Source organism: Dasypus novemcinctus, chromosome 23, assembly GCF_030445035.2.
Source record: "Dasypus novemcinctus isolate mDasNov1 chromosome 23, mDasNov1.1.hap2, whole genome shotgun sequence".
Taxonomy (NCBI): Eukaryota; Metazoa; Chordata; class Mammalia; order Cingulata; family Dasypodidae; genus Dasypus; species Dasypus novemcinctus.
This window is the reverse complement of record NC_080695.1, coordinates 57,918,159-57,942,463: the sequence shown is the minus strand read 5'-3', so window position 1 is coordinate 57,942,463 and position 24,305 is coordinate 57,918,159. Positions and strand designations below refer to the sequence as shown.

Genomic DNA, 24,305 nt, shown 5'->3' with positions numbered 1-24,305 from the left:
GGGCAATGTTGATGCTGATGTTCATATTTTATTACCCCCCACCCAAGCCCAGTGCTCACTTGGGCAATTCAAAGGGACAGAGGACTTGGAGGAGATTGCAGTTAGCTTAAAAGAACAAAAAAAGTTGGGATCTTGGTGCTCCTGATTCCCCCACACCCCAATTAACACTCTCAAAACACCCACCCCCATAACCACAGTGGGGATAGTGAGGCAGTCAGGGTTTTGCCCACTTGGAGAGTCTGAGTTTAGGGTCTTGTTGCCGCTTGCATCTGATCAAACTCCTTTCTCCGAAGTTCACTCCGTTTAACCTTGCCAGTGATAGTTTTGGGCAGCTCTGGGACAAACTCCACCTGGGTGAAGGTAGAGCAAAGCCACCATGGCTTAGCCTGGCTGTGATTCCCTGACAATTTCCCACTCCCCTCCTTTGCCCTGCACAAATGCCCAGGGAGGCTGACACCCTGTGCTGGCCTTAATGTGATCCACTGGGTATTTCAGGTCCTCCTGACTCTGGGACATTGGACATAGCCACGTGGTTTGCTTTGGCCAGTGACATGGCACCTCTAGGCAGAAGAGTTCAGAACCATTGTGATGGTGGCCCTCTCTCTCCATCTGCCATAATACCCAGCAGGTACCTACATGGGGGCTGCTCCTTTATCCTTGTCCCAGGACGAGGGGATGTGGAGAAGAGGTCCCCAGAGAGCTATGGTGGACATGTGCATGAGCAAGAAATATGCCTCCAGTGTGATATGCCTCTAAGCCTTCAGGGCTGCTTGTTACCTGCCACATAACCCAGCCCATCCTAACTGGTACACATCATCTATTCTCCTCTCTATGAGGCAGCATAGCCTAGTGCTAAAGCATGAACTTGGTTTCCAGACACACCTGGATTTGTGCTTCCTCTCTGCCTTTTATGACCTGTAATCTCAGGCAATTTACTTTGAATGTCTGAGCCTCAGATTCCTGTCTGTAATATGGGATAGTTACACCATCTCAAGTTGTGGCAAGGATTACATGAAATAACAGTGCATGCAGAGAATTGAGGATATGGCTTGGCACACATTGTAAGTGCTCCTTAAGTGTTGGCCTGATAGCTACACAATAAGAGGCTACTTAACCTCTTTACACATTGGTTTCCTCAAGAGTCCTTAGCTCATTGGTTTTTATGAGGTTTAACTCTGTTGGGGCATATAAGTGCTCAGTAAATGGGAGGCATATAGCTGCATAATAGGCATTTAGACAATGCAGCAAAGAAGGAAATGCTAGTTTTTTGTCGTATGTGTCCTTTCCAACTTTAAAAAAAAAAATAGGAGCATACTATGTATAATATTCCATATCCTGCACTTTTCTCTTAATAATAAAGAGATTTTTATGTCAAAAATTAAGATCTACATCATCATTTTTTTATTAAAGGCTAATATGCAATTTCATGAATGATTTAAATCAACTCTCCATCACTGGACATTTAGGTCAGGGATTTTCAAAGTTCAGACCATGGTCCATTAGTGGGTCGTAAATTTAACTTTGTAGATTGCAATCACCATTTAAAAATTAAAATAGAATGAAACTATCAGAATATACTGCATGATTTAAGGATATGATTTTGTTACCTTTTGTCTGTTTATGTGTGTATATATGTATGTTTGTTTATACAGGTATGCATGTTATATCTATCTATCATCTATCTAGGATTGCTATATAAAAGCCTTTCTTACTACTAATCATGCTTTTAAAAGTTTTGAAGCTGCTGAGCTTGATTTCTTTTTCAAATTTGCAAGACTATCAATAACTTTCTTGGATGTATAACTTTGGGTGCTTGTCTGATTTTTTTCTTGAGGTTAACTTGCCAGCAATAGATTCCTTTTGCATGTTTGACACATGATACAGGTTTCCATCAAAGTCTGCTCCCCCCTCTCCCCTCCCCCCCCCCCCCCCCCCCCCCCGCCAAGCTGAATTGCCTCTTCTGCCACAGAAAAGGCTAATGCTGTCGGTTCTCTAGGCTTCTGCCCAGCAGCCCTAGCAGACTTGTGGCAGCCAAGCCTGGATCAGACCCGATCCACCTGCCCAGCTCACCTTCCTGGGGTACTTGTACGGGGCTGTTACTGACTTCACGTGTTGCTGCAGCTCCTTGGTGAGCTGTTCCCGGTCATGGGACAGGAATGGCGGGGTCAGGACAATAAATGCCTTCACCACCTGCAAGATAGGAGTAGAGGCTCAGGGTGAGGGTCAATAATTTATATAGTTAAGAAAAAGTAAATGTTATTGAATGACCAGAGCAGCAAGTTGATGCTGAGCCATGAAGTGGCTAAGGGCATGGTGGCTTTAGAAAAGGGCAGGACCAGCTTCAAATCCAATTTCCATTCCATGCCTTGCTAAGTTATGTAACCTGTCTTAACCTCAGTTCCTTTGCAGTGAAATGGGGACAATATAATTTCTTCTCTCACAGAGTGTCTGTAAAAGTCTCCATGATATTATGCATGTAAAATGTCTGATTAGTTTCATCTTAATTTTATTCCTCTCATAATTATATCACCATCATTCTTACTATTACTGTATGTATGGTTTTGTTTCTGGGATCTGGTGGGTGTTTGATATGTGGTGGTAGCTTATTATTATAAGGGTCTTGTAGGTGCTCGATAAATACTTGTTGAATCAATACATGCATGCTCCACAGTCCGATTGCTTAAATTTCCTTTCTAAGGACTGCAGTTATTAGTTGTGTGCTCCTAGCAACTGCTTAATCTCTTTATCCATCTCTACACTTATCTATAAAAGGAGCATATATTTTAAAATTTGGATTGTTCACCTGCTAATTTTTTAAAAAAGGGTAGGACAAGAGTCCTTGTTTCATTTCGTTGTGGTGAGGGTTAAATGTGTTGACACATAGTAAGCACTCCCTAAATATTAGCTGTCATCCCCAGGTTAATCAAAAGCATTTCAGGGTGACAGGTGAGGGCACAGTGCCCCCTGCTGCCCATGCTGTGTAAGTGCACACACTCACTTTGCCTTCCTTCCCCTCTAGGGCCTAGGCTGGACGTTTCCCTGCTCTGGGTCACAGGGGCCTCCCTGTCCTCTTGCTCACCTGCCCCCTAATGGGGTCCGGGCTGCTGACAACAGCTGACTCGGCCACTGCTGGATGCTCTGCCAGGGCCTCCTCCACCTCTGCCGGCCCGATGCGGAACCTGAAGATCAAGTGTTCTTTCCTTCACAGGTTCTGAGGCAGAGCCAGAGTTGGGGTGACTTGGGCCCCAAATCTTGTACTCTGGGGGGTCACATCTGCCAGAGAACTGGGACTTGCCTATCATGGGCCCAAGACGGAAGACCTGGACGCTCTGTGCTAGGAAATACCAAGGCTCGATGGCTCCCAGGGCTCCTGCCATCCCCGCCTCCAATGCTTTGTCTTCTCAAAGCCCTGGGCTTGGCTCAAGCAGCTTCCACCAGCGTGAAATTCCTTGGAAGCCTCAAGCTTCATCTAAAACGTTCGTGCAAATTCTGCATCCTATTCCCCACTATATCAGTGTATATTATAGAAAATTTTAAAAATTCAGTTTCCAAGAGAAAGTGTTGCACAGAAATGTCTTTTAAAAAAAAAATCCTGGAGCCAGATTACCTCCATTCAAGTCTAGGCTTTGCCCTGTATTCTCTATGACACTAAGCAAAAATTTTTATTGCTCTGTGACTCAGTTTCCTTATCTGCAAAATGGGGGAAATGATAGCATCTATCTCATAATACTGAGGATGGGTTAAGTGAGTAAATAGATACAAAGACTCTATCTAGTAGGTACTCCATAAATGTTGGCTATTATTTTGTTTCTGTTGTGACATCTTGCACCCTATCTGAGGAGAACAAGATAAAATAAGCTCCCCAACCAATGGGAACCCAAGAGCAACCTCCTTTCCCATACCCACCTCTTAAATTGCCTGATATCTTATTACAAGTCTGGCTCTTCCCAGAACCCCTGGGTCCTTATTTTGCTTGATTCTTCTGGACATGGGTTGGGGGAGGTGCACAAAAAGAGGCCTCCTGGACAGGGCCCCCTTACGTGCTTCTCTGCATGGAATTAGGCTGAGGGTCCCCTCATCAGTCCTGGAGGCATGACTTGGCAGGTGGGAGCGGCACCTGCTGGCCCCGGGATCACCAGACCTACCCGGAGGCATTGATGACATCATCACTCCTCCCCAGGAACCAGAAGTAGCCCTCTGCATCCATAGTTGCTCTGTCCCTGGTGTTGTAAAAGTCCCCACACTCCACTTCGGCTGTCTTCTTGGGGTCACCCTGCAAAGATAAGAGCACCCCTGCTGAAGGCAGTCAGTGTAGAGATGACGAGCCTGGCCATGGGGCTCTGATCTGGTCTCCTCTCCTGCCTCTAGCTCTTTCTGGTACTCAGGCAAGTTTTATAATCTCTCTGAGTCTATTTACTTCCCAGGTAGCACTCCATGCAGTTACTACTCAAGTAGTAGAAGTTATAAAGCCAAATATCATGATCATTGAAAAAATAACTCACTTGTACATGGCACACCATCAACATTTCCAAGAGAACAGGAACCTTGCTTATTTTATTCACTGCTCTAAGCTCAGCACCCACACAGTGCCTGGCATGTGAGTGGTTTCAATAAACATTTGCTGAATGAATTTTCTTCTCCAAACACTGGACTGTGTTTTGATATCATTGGTCCCCTGGATGAACTATCTCGATGCCAAGCATGGCAGGTAAGGCATCAGAGTGGAACCTGGAAGATGGCCTTAAACATCTTCCTCTTTCTCTAGGAGCCTGGATTTATTGGGGGTGGAGCCTCAGGGCCCCAGAGAAGCTTCCTGGAGGGAAATGTATCTCATCTCCCTCATAGAGGTGGTCAGAGTTGACAAAGGCACTCAAGTGAGTGCTTTAAAAAAATACCATTGCTCTGCACTGTCCCAGTTCAATTTCATGAGAATCTCTGGGGATGGACCCAAGCATCTATGAAGTTTCTTTTGTTGTTGTTAATTTTTAAGCTCCTCAGACATTGTCACTGTGCAGCCAGGGTTGAGAATCACTGGTCTCTATACACGTTTCTCTGTATTTATTTTCTCTCTGATTCAAGCTTAAATTTGTGCTCCTGAGAATGAAGGCTAGGACCTGCATGTTTGCCTTTGGGCAATAGTGTCACAAGAGGAGCAATGCCCCCTTGAGGCCATGTTGACAGTGACATCAGGATCAGATGTCTGCTCAAAAGATGGCACACCAGTGATCATGACTTGGAGAAAGGGGATGGCTTTCAAGGTCTGATCCCTCTTCCATGGTCTTTCTTGGAAGTGAAGAATTTCCCCTTTAAGGGCTATGATGAACCCGGGCTGACTTGGGTTTGTATTGATGAGAAGTTTCAGCAGGTTTCTTTAAAGCCTGTTGCAGTTTTCTGTGATCCCTGGGTTTACCCCCAAATTAAAGAGTGAGGGCTTTGGGCTCAAAAGACATGGATTTGAGTCTTACGCTGGACCTGCCATTTATATGATATGGAGAAGTCTTCCAATGCTTCCATGCTGCAGTTTTTTCCTCTGTGAAGTAAGGATAATGCCACCTGGAGGATCAGTAAGGGTAGTGATTGGTCCAGACCCTGTGGTTGCTAAGTGAGATGGTTTGTACCGGAACACAATCTGCTTGACTTCGAAACCTGCATTCTTAACCACAGGAGTTCCTTGATACCCAAGTCTGGTGGGCTGAAGCCAGTCTTTCTCCCCATTAGCTGGCTTGTTAGCACCAGATGGGTTAGAGCAGGAAGGGATGCAGGAATGCACAATAAGCTTTTGGGATAGGGATGGGGCCATCAGAACAGCTTCCCTGAGTTGGAGCAATGAAGAAGTCATGGGACACAGAGTTGTGTCCACCCCTCACCACCACCACAGCTCTCTGGAGGGATCTGGGGGTTGGAGGTGGGGATGGGTGCCCTTACCTCATAGCCCAAGAAGAGACCTATGGGCCTGATGGGCTTGATCCTGATGCCGATGTTTCCTTCAGTGTGGGGTGGCAGGATGTTGCCCTTGTTGTCAATGATCTGAAGGATAAAGCCTGTGAGTCCCACCCTGCAGGGCTTCCCCCTCCCTCCTGCCCCACCCCACAGGGCTCCCCCATCCCCTTCTCACCACCCAGCCATCCCCTCACTCACTCATGTGGCCTCAGTGGGGCAATGGGATTAAGGGAGTGGTGGAGGACACCCATCAGAAATGATATTCAAGCTATCAAAAGTTATTGAAGTCAGCAAATAGTGACATTCAAATCATGAGTCTAATTGTTTCGTGGACATACTGACATTGCAAATTACTCTTCAAATCATAAAACATTGATCAAGGAAAACTGAAAGCCCAAATGGTGGTGAGAGCTGCCATTGCTGACCCTGGGTCCTCTGTTCCCCTGCCCCATATGTGGTCCCCACAGCACTGTAGGTGTCAATTCCAACATGCATAGGACATTGGAGGGAAAAGGAGGAGAGAGGAGGCAGGACAGCCAGGCCAGGGGAGCATAGCTGGTTCTGCCACTTGGTGCCATACAACTACCCAAACCAGACAAGCTTTGTGCTCTCTATGCCAATGCCATTAGGACCAAACCTGAATGTCAAAGGGTGGGATGGCCTTCCCGATGGAACCTGGCTTGATCTTCATGCCCCTATAAATGGCACAACCTAATCCCTGTTAAATAAAAGTAGAGGCGGGAATGGTCAAGCTGGTCACAGAGCAGCAGGAATGGTACCCAGCCTCCTCCTGCTCACAGGATGGAGCACCAGCAGCCCTCATGGAGACATGAGGGTGGCTGGGTGCCAGGCTATGCAATTAGACTTGGATCTAATGGAGCTCATGGTCCTGCAGAGGGTTCACCCCAGGAACTGGATGCCAGGATGGCCTGTTTGCCAGCAGAAGGCCGAGGGTCCACACATCTTACTTGGGGGTGTGGAACAGGGCTGGGAACCCACTCCCCCTGCATTGAGGATCAGCAATTTCATGCCATTCCTTCTGCTAGCACTGGGCCAACTTGTCTTCTGATGAACTTCATTCCTTCTTTGTGGTTCTCTCAAGTGTCATTCTTTCTCTGGCTAAGAGCCTTCAAGCCAGACAGCCCAGGAGTTGATTCTTGAATCCCCCACTCACTAGCTGTGGGCCAGTTAATCCCCCTTGGTTTCCTCCTCTGGAGGAGGGGATGATTATGAAACTGTATGAGTGCTTGTGAATGTGAGAACAACTTAGTGCAGTGCCTGGCACATGCTGACTGTTCAGTAAATGACTATTACTAGCTGTTTCTCAGGCCCCAAGAGAAGTCAGTTGGAAGAGTCTCCTGCTATGGGCTATTTCTCCATATTACTATGCAGCCTATAGGGCACTGTAAGTATTTTTGTCTGTCTTTTCCCACTTGGTAAATAACGGACCTCCTGAGTACAGACACGGCCCCACTCACTCTGCACTCTCAGCATCTAACACAATTCCTACCTACTTACAACAGTAAGTACAACGCAAGCACGTTCTATGAGCTGGCACTGCGGCCAAAGCTTTCCTCCCTTCCACTCATTTACCTACCACAACCCAGCAAGATCGCCTGTAATAGCCCATTTTAGGGATGGAGAAGCCAAGACTTAGGAAGGCTGAATGGCATGCCTCAGGATTTGAAGCCTGTCATTGGTATGGCTGAGACTTGAACCCAGGCTCGAGCTCTTGAGAGCTCTTCTCCCCTGTCACTTCACTGCTCGTGCTGGAGATTCTTGAATAATGTTTCACAGATGAGTGAAAATTGCACTGAGAAATAAAGCACTTCCTGCCTATAAGGGACTAAGTATATTGTGGTTGAAAGGGACTGGGGTGTTGGATAGAGTGCCCAGTTCTGGCCTTGCCCAAATAGAAACTCTGAGCCATTTGAAGACAGGATCTGAATCTCAACATTTCTCAGACCTGCAAGAAGATCAATGAACTTGTTTATTGACTTTTTTTTTTTTCAAAAAATACTGTCAGACAAGTAAATAAACAGGGACTAAAAGGCCTGAGATGGGAGAGTCCTCTGTTAGCTGGAGGGAGAGTGGGGTAGGTGGTGGGGGTGGAAGCGGCTCTGGCCCACATTGCAAATGGACTGAGAACGTGTTCAAAGTCAGCAATACCCCCCAGTCACTGATGCCATCTTGAGGTCTGAGATGTGCATGATATTCCAAATGCCATGCCTACCTGGTAGCTCAGGGACCCTCTTTGGGGTCACAGTGTGTATGATGCATACAACAAGTCTTGTCCCTTCCATGCTATATACCCAGAAGTAAACATCTGGAGACCCTTCCCAGGCTGCATCTGTGGCTGCCACCCTAGGAAAGAATGGTGGAGTGGGCAGGCCTTGCTGGCAATGGCCAGGTTTGCTGTGGAAACCCTCCCATCCCATCAGCAGTCTGAGCTTCCCTGAGCTAGTGATTACAAGGCCAGTGGCAAAGTGTCCTCAGACCCCTTCTTATGCTTTTGTCCAGTAGTTCGATCGTTTTCAGCATTATTGGCTCCTTGATGAGTTGAGGAGCTGTGCATTGTCCTTCTGCAAATTGACTCTGGGCAAATTTGCCTGGGACTCTGGAGCCCACAGTCAGCTCACCTGCCAGGCTTGATCCCCGCCAAAGCTGGACCAGCCCAGAAAGGACCCATCCACCTACCATTTCTGACTGTCCATAGATCTCGCTGAGCTGGATGCCTGTCTCTCTTCTCCACTTCTCTAGCTCCTGGGGCAGCAGGGACTCCCCACCAGTGACGCAGTGCTCCAGGGTTGGGAACCTGAGGCTGAGGGGAACGCAGGGAGTCACTGGCATCTCAGGTCAGCCTTGCAGGCTCTGTTTCAGGCCCACCCAATTGTAGTGGGAGCCAACTCAGTGCTGGCATCAGATCATCCCCACTTTCTCACTTGCCTTCTGGGCATTTTACCCATGGTCAAAGCCATGTGGGTGTCACTTCCCATGTTCTGGCAGGGGGTGGGAGGAGGAGGCTATGGGGTAAATTGGGGGAGATTTGGATGAAAAGTGGATGATGATGTAATGGGAGGGAGAGAAGCATGTTTATCAGAACTTATCTCAGGGAAGCATTCTATGTGGCTAAAAGGGATATTTTTATAAACTGTAAAGGGGTGAGGGATAAAACCCTCAGATGTATGCTGAAATGATAACTGAACTACACTGCCTTCTGTGGAGGGCACAGAAGGGCTTTTGTATTCATTTCTGAGTGTGTGCTGCATATTAGGGGCTGGAAATGAACTGCTCAGGATATAGGGCTTCTGGGTTGAATGTGGGAAAAGAGTGGAGAAGGGTCACCAGCAGCAGCCCTGAGAGAAGGCAATTTGGGGAGGACATGAAGCCTGATGTGAACATCTGCAGTGGTTTTAGGCACATCAGGTGATATGTGTGCTCTCCTCCATTTCCCCCATGAAATCTAACATGAAGAATATAAAAACTGTCACCAAAGAAGGGTTGGCTTCCTTGAAGAAAATGGGCATGTGATGGGGTCTGAGTGCTGGCTGGCATGGGGCAAGGATGGGCAGCTCTTGAGGATGTCACCTTTCCAGCCTCCTCACCCTGGTGTGGCTCACAGTTGAGAATGAGGAAAAGGGGGGCTGGATTCACTGAGGGCTTCTTTCTCATTCTTCTGGAACTTTAGCAAAAGTAGATAAACAAGACTGGATTTTTACTGGGTTCTGACAAGGATCATGTGAAGAATGTTGTAGAAAGTAACATAAGCTTTGAAATATAGATAGAACCAGAATCCAGCTAGACCAAAGTTCCAGGAATGAGATTGAGTTGTACTTCAGATTTAGTTTCATAAGGGTAGTCAGGAAGCTCCTTGATATTTTAACTTTTGTATTTAAAACTTTTTTACCTTTGGTTTTTGAAGTGCCATTTCCATTTCAGAGTGTCTAAAAGGGACATAAAACTGAACGAGGTTCAAACACCAGATTTCAGGTTAGCTAAAAATTAACTCTCACACACAGGGCAATGTGAAATTAAAACTACAGTAAGATAACACCATGAATCTACTAGATTTTGCCAAAAATTCAAAACTCTGACAATAACAAATGTTAGCCAGGATGGGGACTAATAGGAATTCTCCCACCCTCCTTGTGGAAGCATTAATTGATCCATTACTTTGAAAATGGTATTGTCATATGACCCAGCACTTCCTCACTGGAAACCCCTACCAAAATGCTAGCTCACATGATCAGGGTACAGGTACAAGAGTTCACTGTAGCATTATTCAGCAATAGCCCTGATGTGGAAACTACCCAAATGTCCATTAATCGTAGAATTGATTTAAAAATTTATGGTATTTTCATGAAATGTGGTATCATACAGCAATGAAAATTGACAAATTAACTGTGAACACATGCAACCAGCTGGATTCATTTTAGAAACATAATGTGGAATTAAGGAAACTAGATGTTACACAATAATGCCTGAGTATGTGTGTAAAGCTCAATGGCAGATAAAACTGAGTTATTTTGCTCAAGGATATTTCATAAGAAGGAAAACTATGAAAGAAAGGAAGGAGTGGACCATAGACATCAAGATAGTGGTTGCCTTTAGGGGAGGGGAAGGGGCCTGGGGGAGCTCTAGGGTGCTGTCGATGTTTGATTTTTGTGACATGAGTGGTGGACCTACAGGTATTTTCAACAATTCATTTCTGTTTTATATATTTTTTCTGTGTACATTTTATTTCACAGTGAAAATGTTTTAAAAAGAAAAACCCCATAATGATGCAAGGTTCACTAAAGTGTTTCTCTGAGTTCTCTGGGTTCTGCTTTAATGAACTAATTAGGTGGCTGATAATTATCACCACCAATACTTAATATACATACACACAGGGACCCACAGATTACATGCAAAGAACCAGAGGGAAACACGGTCAGAATGTCATGCATCAGATCCTTAAAATCCAACCCAAAGATCACTGATACCAACCACTTCTAGCATTACCTGGGGAAATTCTGCTGCAGAATCATTCGATATACAGCTGTTCCACTAAGGCACTGGGTGATTGGGTATTTGAAATACATCTGGGAATTGAGAAGAGAAGGAATTTTATTTTTACAGTTCACATGACAACTATCCACTATTACATTTCAAGTCTGACCTTCTCTCTAGAAACCTCAGTTCATTACTTGTTAATTCATTCAATATACATATACTGAGCATGTATTTATTTATTTATTTATTTTTATTTTTATTTTTTTATTTAATTCATTTTTTAAAAAAATTACATTCAAAAAATATGAGGTCCCATTCAACCCCACCACCCCCACTCCCCACTCCCCCCACAGCAACACTCTCCCCCATCATCATGACACATCCATTGCACCTGGTAAGTACATCTCTGGGCATCACTGCACCCCATAGTCAATGGTCCACATCATAGCCCACACTCTCCCACATTCCATCCAGTGGGCCCTGGGGGGATCTACAATGTCCCATAGTTGTCCGTGAAGCACCACCCAGGACAACTCCAAGTCCCGAAAACGCCTCCCCATCTCATCTCTTCCTCCCATTCCCCGCACCCAGCAGCTACCATGGCCACCCTTCCCACACCAATGCCACATTTTCTCTGTGGACCTTGGATTGGTTGTGTCCATTGCACATCTATGTCAAGAGGGGGCTTAGATTCCACATGGATACTGGATGCAATCCCCCTGCTTTCAGTTGTAGGCACTCTAGGCTCCATGGTATGGTAGTTGACCTTCTTCAACTCCATGTTAGCTGAGTGGGGTAAGTCCAATAAATCAGAGTGTAGGAGCTGAAGTCTGTTGAGGCTCAGGGCCTGGCTATCATATTGTCAGTCCAGAGATTCAAATCCCCTAAATATATCTTAAACCCCAACACCAACTACAATTCCAGTAAAGTAGCATGAAGGTCTTGTGAAAAGAGATCCCATCTGAGTCCAATTCCATCATGCAGAAACACCAGCTCCGAAGAAGGGCCATCTGACATGGCAGTGAACCCCATCTGCCATGACCATAGAACCTGTGGGTCTCTTTATCCCTCAGGTATTGAGCATGTATTTAATACATGACTGTGTCAGGTACTGCTGGCAGAAATAAGAATAAGCTGAAGTCAAACTCTCATGGAAAGCAGGTCCTAATATTGAACAAGCCAGGACTCAAAAGATAAAGCTGAAGTAGTCAGAAGAGAGATTTGAAGAAAGGTCTATAAGGATATAGTAGAGAAAAGTATTTCTTCTGATTTCGTGGTCCAGGGGGCTCAATGGAAGAGGTGGCATTTTGTTGAGGCATTGAGAAGTGGATAGAAAATGTGCACAGAGAACAGGGGGAGGTCCATCACGATAGAAGGAATAGCAGGAGCAAAGGCTCAGGAGCCGAAAAAATATAAAGTCGCTAAGTAATGAGGTATACTTAGACACATAGGAGAAAGAAAGAAAATTTAGGATGGTTAGAACTAGCTGGATACAGATTCTGTAGGGTTAAAAATGCCTGCTATTCACTCTTGTTTGGCTAGAGGTGTAGCCTTTCAGGCTTTAATGTCAGAGTGGAGAAACGCTAGGAGAGAAATAGCAAAGAGAAGACAATGTGGTTTTGGGCATCTACCTGGCTGGAATTTAAATCCAGAATATTAATTTCTCTGCTACTCTGAATCCTTACCTGCAAAAAGAGATAGCCATATCTTCCTTGTAGGATGGTGATGAGGGGTGGAGTGGGAATCTCCCCTTGGACTCAGCAATATCTCTGAAATATCTCACATTCATCTCCTCTTTTGTATTTTTAGTTCTACCCCCATCTCCAGGCCCACTGCTCCCACCCAGAGTTCCTCTCCATCATCTCACCCCAGCCCCCTGGGCAGCCTTGTTTGTCTCTGTAACCTTGCTCTGGCTTCAAGGATTGGGCCGGTGAGGGACAGGTGACCAGGCTGGGTCACTTGGATTCTAACTGATCTGGATGGGCATTTGGCAAGAAAAGATGGATGCCTGGGAATGCTGTGGTCACCATGTTCAGCTCTGTGCACACTAAGCAGCAAAGCAGGTCCCCAGAGAGAAAGAAGGGAGCAGAGAAGCAGAGAGGAGACACAGAAGCTGCCTGGAGTCCTGATGCTCATCTGGTTCCTGTTCCAGAACTGGCCCTCTGCCTTTCCAGTTTCATGAGCTGCCCCAATGTGCCCCCACCCACGCACTTTTCCATGAGATGGGCTTTCTATTACTTGCACCCAATAGAGCACTGCTTACTATGTAAGGATTAGAGAGAGTATGTGTAAAGGGTCTTTCACAGAGCTTGGCACTTAGAAGATACTCATCAAATTCTGGCTATGATTATTGTGGCTAAGCTGCAGTTTATGACTCATCTGGGGACTTCACAGCTCATGGTGGGGGTGGGTGGCTGGGAGCAGGAGGTTCTTATAATGGAGCTGGCAAAAGGGCTAAGTTGAGAGCTTGGGCAAAGAGGAAACAGAAGGAATGTTTTGTTTTGTGAATTGTGAATAGCACACTTTTTATTAGATTAAAAATTTTACATTATCAACCAGAGGCATTGAAACAATAAATCAAAAATTGTTATTAAAACTTCACAAAAGTAATATGTGGAACATAAATCTAAATGATTTACCTTTCAACTGCTGTTGCTTTTTTTTTTTTTAATGTGTGACATGAATGCTTTTGAAATAATTCAAGCTTTAAAACTACTCTAAGACTAGGGAAACCCTATAACATGGAAGGAGAATTAGACTTTCGGAGGGGAAGGGGTGTTGCTTGTGCAGCTTTCAGCGTCAGGTGCTGGCTGGATGTGATCCTGTGAATAATGGTGGGAGAGGTACTGATGTAGGGGAGAGGGAGGCGGGTAGTGACATGTGGAAGTGCAGTTTGAAGTGTGGAGGGATGATCAGATGAACTTGGCCAGCTAGCAGTTAAACATGGGGGAATTAACCTGGAGAGAGATGGCGAGACCCCAGCACAGTTTTGAGTCACCTGCATTGATGTGCTTGCTGGAGAAACAGAAGAGAAGGAGATCATTTAGAAGGAAGAAGGAAGGCAAGGGCACAGCCTTGGAGATCTGCAGGCTTTAGGGGGCAAGAGGGTTAAGAGGTGTGGGTTGCAGCAAGTGGAAAATGTTCTGTGGAGAGTTTGGGATGAAGGAGAAAGACAGGGCTGGCCCAACAGGTAGCAGGGTCAAGAGAAGGTATCTTGACTGACAATATGATAGCCAGGCCCTGGCCTCAACAGACGTCAGCTCCTACACTCTGATTTATTGGACTTACTCCACTCAGCTAACATGGAGTTGAAGAATGTCAACTACCACACCATGGAGCCTAGAGTGTCTACAACTGAAAGCAGGAGGATTGCATCCAATATCACTGTGGAATCTAAACCCCCTCTTGACATAGATGTGGAGTGGACACAACCAAGCCAAGGTCCACAGGAAGGAGGAATACAGTAAGGATCAGAGTGGACTTAATGATATTCTATTCATGAACTATTGTGGTTAATAATCGAAAAAATGTGGCATTGATGTGGGAAAAGTGGCCATGGTGGCTGCTGGGTGCGGGGAAGGGGAGGAAGAGAAGAGATGTGGAGGCATTCTCGGGACTTGGAGTTGTCCTGGGTGGTGCCCCAGGGACAATTGCCAGATGTTATATGTCCTCCCATGGCCCACTGGATGGAATGTGGGAAAGTGTGGGCTATGGTGTGGAACACGGGACATGAGGTGCAGCGATGCCCAGAGATGTACTCACCAGACGCAATGGATGTGACATGATGATGGGGGAGAGTGTTATTGGGGGGAGAGTGGTGGGGTGGGGGAGTTGGGGGTGAATGGGGACCTCATATTTTCTGAATGTAATACTTTTTAAAAAAAATGAATAAATTCAGTAGAATTTGAAAAAAAAAAAAGAGAAGGTATCTTTACAGTAGGAACTTTGACCATGTCTATGACTGAGGGAGTAGAGCTGATGGAGGATGAAGTGATTGAAAATAAAGGAGGAAAGGTAAATGGCAAGGGGCACAGAAAACAGGATGTGCAGCAGTTGTGTGTGTCAGGTGTGGACTTTGAGAGGTGGAGGGGAAGGTCTGACTCTGTGATGGAAAGCAAAGATGTGAGTGGAGACACAGCGGCTTTTCAGGTGACAGGAAGGAACTCATGCAGGTGCCTTAAATCGTCGTCAAGATGCCATGCACATAACAGTAAGAACAAAGACTACCATTTACTAAATGCCTTCCTCATGCTAGCCTCTGGGCTAAGCACTCTGCACATTTATCCTGAATCATCTCATTAAAATGCACTATAATTACATGATGTAGTAACTATGTTTTAAAGATTTACTTTTATTTATTTCTCTCCCCTTCCCCTCCCACCCCAGTTCTCTGTTTCCTGTGTCCATTCACTGTGTGTTCTTTTGTGTCTGCTTCTATCCTTATCAGAAGCACCAGGAATCTGGGTCTCTTTTTGTTGCGTCATCTTGCTGCGTCAGCTCTGTGTGTATGTGGCTGCCACTCCTGGGCAGGCTGAACTTTTTTTCACACTGGGCGGCTCTTCTTATAGGGTGCACTCCTTGTGCATGGGGCTCCTCTACATGGGGGACACCCCAGTGTGGCACCACACACCTTGCGTACATCAGCACTGCACATGGGCCAGCTCCATATGAGTCAGCGGGCCCTGGGTTTCAGCCATGGACCTCCCATGTGGTAGGCAGATGCTCTAACCATTGAGCCAAGTCCACTTCCCAGGTAGTAACTATTAACAGCCCCCACCATGGTTTAGATAAGGAACTTGTGGCTCAGACTGGTTATGTAACCTGCTAATAAATGGCAAAGCTGTACAAGATGCTAGATCTGTCATATTCCAAGAGCTCCTCTTCTAAACACTTCACTGTACTTAGTAACCACACACACACACACACACACACACACACACACACACACACACACACCAGCTACCTGGCCTTTGTTGAGCCAGTGACCAGGGCCCATGAGACCAGAGCTCGTTCCAGCTGCTGTGATTTTTCAAAAATGAGAATTCCATGCCTCACTTCCAAAGTCTAATCAGTAGGTCTGGAGAAGGGCTAAGAAATATGTATTTTCTTAGAGGTTCTGTCTTGATGCGATCCTGATATGAAGACTCTTGTTTAGGGTGCCATCCTATTATATAATATAAGACACTGAGACCACGTTTAAACCAAGCTAATGGGCTTCTTTGCTAAATAAAATCTTTCTCACAAGGGTCCAGCTTCTGACTTTGAAGCCTGAGTTTCCTGAGGATTTTGTTGATAGTAGAAGGATAGTCAGCTTACCTGTACGATGACCTTGGGGTCAAACTGGGGCAGATGATGGATGAAGACTGTAGACCCTGCTGTCCATGGTTCAAGCAGGCCTCCTACAAATGCTACAATCCAGCCTGGGTCAGACAGGCACCACAAGATATCAGATGTCTTTAGCTGTAGACATTTCCTGCTAACTCCAAAACACAGTCATCTCAGCTGGGTGATCATGGTAGAATGTGAGAGTTGCTAATCCCAGTTTTTGGGTATTGGCCCCTTCCTCTCATTCTCAGTCCACATGCTTAGGGTGGGGCTCCAGACCCACCCCCTACATCCCAAAAGAATGCTGCCAATTAACCAAGTATGTTTCCTGGCACATGTGACTTAAATCGGATAAATCAAGATGATCAGGAATGCTGGGAGAGTCTATTGTTCTTTGACTGGAGTTGAATGTTATAGATAAGGGTCCCAGGTGGTGCTGCCAGCCATTTTGGCTCAGCTTTTCTGAAAAGAGTATCAACAGAGCTGAAACATAGCTGAGCCATGGAGAGTCAAAACCCTAAACTGGAGGCTAGGCCACCATGTCTGAAGTCAAACCTCAGGCTGCTCGGTTTCATAAGCCAGTAAGTTCCCTACTCCCTCTTTGAGTTAAGGAGGTTAGGGTTAGGTTTTCTGCCATTTGCAATGGTGAGAGATAGAGATGGAGAGAGAGAGAGACAGACAGAGAGAGAGAGAGAGAGAGAGAGAGAGAGAGAGAGAGAGACCTAATTAATACACCATCTTGGCAAGGGGGTAGAAGAAATTAGTCAGAGGGCAATCACTTATCCATGGTTGCAAGGTAGAAGGGGGAGGATTTCCCACTTATCCATCCTTTTCTTGCTGCTATTAAAGGGTCTCTGGTGTCGATGTGGGCTATGGGTGGGAGGCTGTTCATCCCTTTGTGTCCTGACTTGTGGGTGTGGCACAGTGAAAGGCTGCAGTCCTGCCCTTGGTTCCCATGGCAATGACTCCAGTCCTGGGAGGCAATTTAGTAGTGCAAACTCTATATACATAAATAACAGTTAGTCCAGGGAAACTCTGATGGTGGTGATGCTGAAGCTTAAGGAAACTTGGATTTGGCCTTGAATGGGAAATACATTATAGCCTGTGCATAAGTTCAAAGTCATCTAATTCTGTATCCAAATGTGCCTAGTCTCTAGAAATCCAGTTAAGCGATCTAGGCCCTATGGACTTTGAATGTTCAGAAAGGATGTAAGACTGAATGTGTATTCAAAGTTGCATCCAGACAGAATGGGGGCAAGATGCTAATTTCACCAAAATGTGAGTGATATGTTAATTGAAAAGCTACCTGGTACTCAGGCAAACAACTAACAAAGAAAGTAGTTTTCTTTGATAAAAGCACCATTAGACTCCCCACTCTGTATAAAAGGAACTTGAAAATCTTGTTCCAGGCTTGGATTTGAAACAGAAAGCTTGTGGGTCTGGGGGCCATCAATAAAACATTTTTCCTTCTCAAAATCATTCTTGAGTCCTGGCCTTTCTATATGCAAAAAATTGAACCTCTATCAACTTCTACAACAGTGGGTAACAGCTCTTCGAGAAAACACAACCATTCCATTCCAGGATATTGATCTGAGGAGCTTTTCTCTAAGTGGGCTGGGGTTTTGATGAGCTATCCATACCTTCTCATCCCATGTTTCTTAAGATTGTGGCAGGTCAACAGAAAATTACTACCTAGCGGGTTCTTTCTTCTAAGCTTCACTTCACATCTCTTCTGGGATATCACTCAGGCCTCCTAAACCCAGCAAATCCCAATCTTTTCTGCCTCCCTTAGTTTTGAACTGATTCTCCTCCAGCATCTCTGTATTTCAGTGAATGTCAGAATCCCACGTGTCAGCCTTGACTCCTTCTTCTCTCTTACCTCCCACATCTGCCAGCAGATGTTCTCTCCTGTATTCCCTAACATGTCATCTCTCTTTTACTTGGTCCAGGCCACCACCATCTTCCATGTGGATTCTCTTAAGAGCCTCTAATTCTTTCATGATTTCACTCTCACTTTCTCCAACCCTTTCTCCACCCCCTGGCTACACTGATCTTTACAAAATTCAAAATCTTCAAAACCCCTCCACTGCTTTGCTGGAGGAGGTCTAAACTCCACACCCTGGCCCACAAGCCCTGTGTGCTGTGGCCCCTCCTGACTTTTCCAATTCTCCCCATTGGTCCCTCACCCCCCACCTTAAGCACCATCTTTCCTCAAGTCTTTGTACTTCCCTGCTCTCTGTATCTGTATGCCTTTCCACTGAATGGGAATCTCTGCCCTCCCCTCCCTTTCTCTCACTCCCATTCTTCCTGGGCTTTAGCTGCTCACCTGTTATATTATCAAGTAACTAAAGAACCTACTGCCCACAAGAAACCTTTTGTGCCCTCTAGTCTAGTTTAATAATTTAGAAAATATATAGAATGTGATTGCTAGTTTGGGGTGGGGAGTTGTGGAGAGGGAAGAAGAGGTTTGGTTTAGAGATGATTTCCCTGAGGGTAGGAGTTCAGACTCTACTGTTTGCTTTAGTTTGCGGGCAGTGGTTTGGAGGTGTGGCTTGGTTCAGTTATTGTCTTCTGAAATAGCTCATGACCTGGGAACTCTAAGTCTGATTGGCCCATAATGGGAGAGAGGAGGGAATCTGTCACCTCAGGTCATAATGCTAAAATATTCCGTCTGGCCCCGTCAAACCCTGGAGCCACTGACAGGGAAACAATGACTCATCATTTGTGTGGCTTGCAGAGTACCTGCTACTTCCAACCATCTTTCCTCCCACATCTTGTGAAAGTGTCCAGACACCACACAAATGTGCCATCCTGTGTTGTCCCAAGGTCTCTATCAGAAAACACTTTAGGATTCCACAAGCCTCACCTCTCAGACCCCAGAGGTCTGGACCAAAGAAAGCAGGAAGGAGAAGCAGAATGGAGTCACTGTTACTTGGAGCTTCTTCTCCAGCACATGCACATGTGCTCACGTGCACACACCCACACCACACAACCCCCCATCCCAGGTGTGTGCCCCAGCTTCTCAGGGGGTGTCCTGCTTCCTACTTTGAAGGAAGGGAGGATCGTAAGGCAAGCCCGTGGCTGTGTTTTGCCATCTTGGGGTAGCCTGTGGTCTCACTGGTAAAGTAGATGGCCATTGGGTCCATGGTCTTTGACTTAATACAGGTGTGTTCTGGGGATGCTGATCTGCAAAGGGATTTAAAACAAAAGGAGAGAAATCACATTAGCTGTTTTTCCATCCTCTAGAGAATCAAAGCAAGGAACATGAGGCTTCTAGTCAGGAAACTGGGGATGTGCCACGCTGGAGGCAAAACTGGCTCTCCTGGTCTTAAGCATCATACTGACTTTATGAGTGGTTTTAATATAGCCTGTGCATTAATCCAAACTTATTTTATATCCAAATATGCCTAGAAAGCCAATTGAGAAGTATAAACGCTATAGGCTTTGGATATTCAAGGAGGATGTTAGCCAAATATGCTAAAAGCCTACCTGGAATGTGGGGGGTTCATGCTAAAAGCTGACTTGGAAAGTGGGGAATGTGTGTTAAATCAAGCTTACCTGGAGGAAATTACCTATACTGAGATGAAACATTTGAAGAAACTAACAAAAAGTCTTCTTGCATACAATCAGCATTTGTCTCCCCACTCTTATTTCCTCTGTATAAATGGGACCCAAAAATTCTATTCAGGGCTCGGTTTTTATTAGGACAGGAGTCCACCAAGTCTGGCCAGTTGAAATAAATCATCTTCCTTCTCAGAGTTCTCATGTCCTGGCCTTTGATACTGAATACACCTGACTTCTCTGCTATTACAGTTTGGACAAGTGGATTGCTATTTCTTCCTTTCAGAAATGGAAAAACACAGGGCTGTTGTTTGATTTAACAGGCACTTACATAGCTCTTACTATGTTCCAGGCAATACACTGAGGTAGACCCTATGCTTATGGTTAAATTTTGCAGATGAAAAAGAAAAGGCTTATAGAGGTTACCTAACTCGCCTAAAGACACTGCTAGCAATTGACAGAGACAGGATTCAAACCCAGGCAGTCTGATCCACACTGCTTGCATTTCACCACACTGCTAAGCTTGTTTGATACTCACACTGACTATAGGAATTTAATGATAGTCTTGGTGATGGAGGATGGGCCAAACAGTGAGGGAGAGAAAGAGTGGATGATCTATGACATATATTTCTTATTACATATTATATAAGACATTTACATGTAAATATCATTCCACATGATATGTATCTGTCTTGGTGTAAACTTGAGATGGCAGGCAGAATGTGTGATACCCTCAGTCTGCCTTGATTCTCAGGAGCTTCTCCTAGACTGAGACCACTTATTTGGTGTTCAACCAAAGAAACTATAAACAATCCCAACGCTGTACCTATTGGTCACCCTGAGAAAGGATGCAATGTGGACTCTGGGTGATTGAAGAGATTTTTCAAAAACATTCTTGATTTTAACTCTTTTCATTTCATTCTCTGACTTTAGACTCTAGCATAAGATGTGACTTTACTGTAATATTTGCCTTTTGGGACTGAAGCAAAGAGCTTTAAAAACGTGTTACTTCAAGAAAACAAGCCCATTATGATTTATATGTGTAATGTGAAAGCTGCCTGAACTTTTACAGAATTGGAGTGTTGGAGGTGGAAAGGGCTTTACTTTCTCTAACATTTCCCTTCCTTTGTCCATGTGCCCAAAGGCAGAGGAGAATGAATGCCTACCACTCTGCCCTGGGGGATTCGAAATGCACCAAAGCTGCCTGCCAGATGTGGCCTCAGTTTTTCTTGAAGTCTCAAGTTTTGTCTTTAAAATTCATCTCAATCTTTCATTCAACTTCTTAATGTATTTATTTTTTCTATAAAATTAATATTTTAGAGTACCCATACTCTAAAATACTGTTAATTTTAGAGTATGAAGATGTAACAACAACCCTCTGACTTTATATATCCTCTCAGCAAAGTCTAGCAGTGTGTACATTTTAATAAGAGGAACATGGAAGTTCAACTTCCTGTTTTACAGATAAAGCAAAAGAGACCAAGAGAGGGGAGGGAACTAGCCAAGGGCCACACAGCAAGTCAGCAACATAGCTGGGAAGAGAAAGCTCCTGACCTCCAGCCTGGTGAATGTCTCACCACTGGCCCCTGGCCTCCCAGCCCTTGGGAGCAGATGACTTTTGTTCACCACTCTGCAGAGAGTGCAATCAACAGGCCAGAAACTCACTTAATCAGTGATGAGAAGTTCAGCCAGCCTTTACGGCTGTGGTCAGATACCAGGAGCTTGACTTTCAGAGCAGGGCATTCAGAAGCCACAGAGTCCACCTCTGGGGCCAGGGCATCTGTGGTCACAACACCTTTGGCCTTCGATGCTTGGAGTCGGTAGAGAATGTCCCTGGCCCTCATCTGGGTGGTCCCTGGCATGAAGATGATCCCTGGGGATGAAAAAGGAACTGTTCATTTCCTGATTATCTTCCATAGCCTTGAGTTTCAGCCCTAACTTGACTGCACAGTAACCCTATACGAGCTTGCTGTGCAAAGTGTTCTTTATGAACCAACAGCATCAGCCCCACCTAGGAGCTTGTCAGAAATGCAGAATCCCAGACCTCAGTCCAAACCTGATGAAGTGAAATCTTCATTTGAACCAGATCCCCAAATGATTCGGATGCACCTTGCAGTTGGAAAGCCCTGCCATAACCTTTTCTACTATAGATGTATCCTCCAGAAGACAGACAGGTGGCTCCTAATTTGCACAACCTTCAGCAGGTCTGGGAAGATAGATATGAGTAGGGCAGTGCCTCCCACATCTGGACCAGCTGCATCTCTACCCTTGGAATTTCTCCTCTCACTTTCTTCTCTTCAGTCCCTTAGTGTCATCTTGAATCTCCTCTTCTCTCTTCAGTCCTCATATGGATTAAGTAGTAACCACATTGCCTTTTGAACTTTCCCTCTATCTCTACCACCAACAATTAGTTCAGATCTTCAGGTGCCCCATTGGACTCTAGCCTCTCTATCTGATGCCCTGTCCTGAATCTTCTTGCCTTCCCACCTTCTGTATTCTTTTCTGGTTAATTCCTATGCAGAACTGAATTTTTCCCCTCCACATTTCTTCCCTGCACTAACACATGTGTCCTCTCTCCAGGAAAACACCAAACTCCCCATCCCAACATTCAGTCACTGCCCAGTCTCCATCCTTCTCTCCCACAATTCCGATTCTTTATTTCAAAAGGCTCATCCTTATAGATGTTCTTCCTGACTCTAAGCCTTTTTATGTGCTTTGACCATGCTTGGAATGCCTTCATTTGCTACTGCTCCTTCTAAATTCTCATGACCCCAAAGGGCTCAGCTCAAGTCTTGGGTAGTCCATGGGCTGTCTCTTAGTTCTATAGAAGACATGACTCTTTTTCCTTTCCTGCTATATTTATTCCACATGAACTTTCCAAATTAATCAACTATTTTATGCATGAGAAAATATGAGCATGAGAGAGATTGAGATAAAGATAGAGAGAGAGAATATGAGCAAAAGAGAGCTTGGGTGTTGTGAGCATGCAAGATGGAATGATAGAATGCAAGATAGTTATTCAAATAAGAATCCGTGAGTCCCATACTGATTCTAAATTAGGTAGACAATAGACAGGCAGGTGAGACAGGTTCATAGTTAAAAATAGAAAGAAAACTTTAAAGAAGAATTCTAAGTGGTTAAATGTAGAGAGGATGATAGAGATAGAAAATCACTGTTTAAAACCACCATTATAATGTTCAGTTCAGTCAAGAATCATCAATGGATACTAAAACCATTGGGTGAAAGACCGGTGGGAATAGGTCATGCACAGTTTCACAAACATTATACCACAGATTAGTTATTAATTGCAACAGGCAAAAGGAGGCTTTACAAAGGAGAAGTCTAGCCAATACTACCTTATTCAAGTGATCAAATGAGATCACTGATGATCAAACAGACTGACTTCCTACACCCCATGACATGATGCCTTGAGAAAGTAGGACACTACCCTTTCAGTGCTCTAGTCAAAAGTGTGTAGCCTAAATGTAATCATGAGGAAAGACTCATAAATATAAATGTAGGATCATTGTGCAAAACAACTGGCTTGGACTCTTCAAAAATGTCAATGCCATGCAAAAAAGACTGGGGGACTGTTTGAGAGTAAAGGAGACTAAAGAGCCTGTCATCTAAATGCAGTGCATGATAGTTGACTGCATTTTGGATTTAAAGAAAAAAATACAGCAAATATAAATGACATTAAAAGGAGAGTTGAGGAATTCTGACAATAGTTATGTATATTGCTGTCATGTTAGGCTTCTTGTGTGATAACTGCATTGCCATTATTTGAAGGAAATAGCTTTACTCTTAGCAGATGCATGCTGCAGTGTTTATGGGTGAAGTGACTCAATGCAACTGATTCTCAAATGATTCTATCAGAGAGAGGGAGGGAGAGAGGAGAGAAGGAGAGACACACACAGAGACAGAGAGAGTGGGCACAAATCTGGTAAAATGCTAACAATTGATGAATCTTTTAAAAAGTGAGAACATCTAAGATTGGGCAAGAGAAAAATGTGAAAGAGAGAAAGAATGCATGAGATTATGTTTGAGAGTCTATGAGCATGAGACTTTGAGGGAGAAAGAGTGAGATACTGTGAGAGGGAGTTTGAGAAAGATTGTGAAGAAGAAAGAAAGAGGGAAGAGAAGGCATGTTCCTTTCCCAACTGATTGTTATTTCCCAGAGGGCAGGGAGGCTTGCTCTGTAGAGCCAGCATGAGGAGCTGAGGGCAGATACTAAGAACAGGGTCCCAATGTCCCGGGACCAATGGGCTCAAGGTCAGCCCTGAAGTCCATTGGGGTCCCCTTGAATCACTGACCTGTTCAGATGCAGCCCACGGTCACCAGCCACCACTCAGGCACTCGGGGAAGAAGTGAGACCAGACTGTCCCCGGGTTGCAGGCCACAGGTCTGTGAGAAGACGTTGGCTACACGGCAGGTTAGATCTGTCATCTCACGAAAGCTCCACTTCACTTCTTTCCCGTCATTATTCA

General features: G+C 45.0%; 1 protein-coding gene across 2 annotated transcripts; it reads right to left on the bottom strand.

The window, feature by feature from the left end:
* Positions 1-8: 8 nt before the first annotated feature.
* LOC101439238 (acyl-coenzyme A synthetase ACSM1, mitochondrial-like) lies at positions 9-24,305 on the bottom strand. 2 transcript variants are annotated; one of them, XM_071211335.1, is made up of 12 exons: positions 24,132-24,305; positions 21,484-21,691; positions 19,303-19,443; positions 16,249-16,408; positions 10,942-11,021; positions 8,638-8,761; positions 6,578-6,658; positions 5,926-6,027; positions 4,146-4,273; positions 3,080-3,179; positions 2,071-2,190; positions 9-350 (listed from the first exon to the last, which is right to left on the bottom strand). In XM_071211335.1, the coding sequence occupies exons 2-12, from the start codon at positions 21,678-21,680 to the stop codon at positions 246-248; spliced, it is 1,338 nt and encodes a 445-aa protein (XP_071067436.1). In that variant the 5' UTR covers positions 21,681-21,691; positions 24,132-24,305; the 3' UTR covers positions 9-245. The 2 variants fall into 2 exon arrangements, with proteins under 2 accessions (XP_071067436.1, XP_071067437.1); XM_071211336.1 differs by lacking the exon at positions 6,578-6,658 and having other exon boundaries at positions 24,132-24,300.

Coding starts and splice junctions, on each gene's coding strand:
- LOC101439238 (XM_071211335.1), bottom strand. CDS start 21,680: ATGCCAGGGACCACCCAGATGAGGGCCAGGGACATTCTCTACCGACTC. Junction 11,022..16,248: donor ACCCCAAGGTCATCGTACAG/GTAAGCTGACTA, acceptor CTCAATTCCCAG/ATGTATTTCAAATACCCAAT. Junction 2,191..3,079: donor CGGACCCCATTAGGGGGCAG/GTGAGCAAGAGG, acceptor CCTATCTTGCAG/GTGGTGAAGGCATTTATTGT.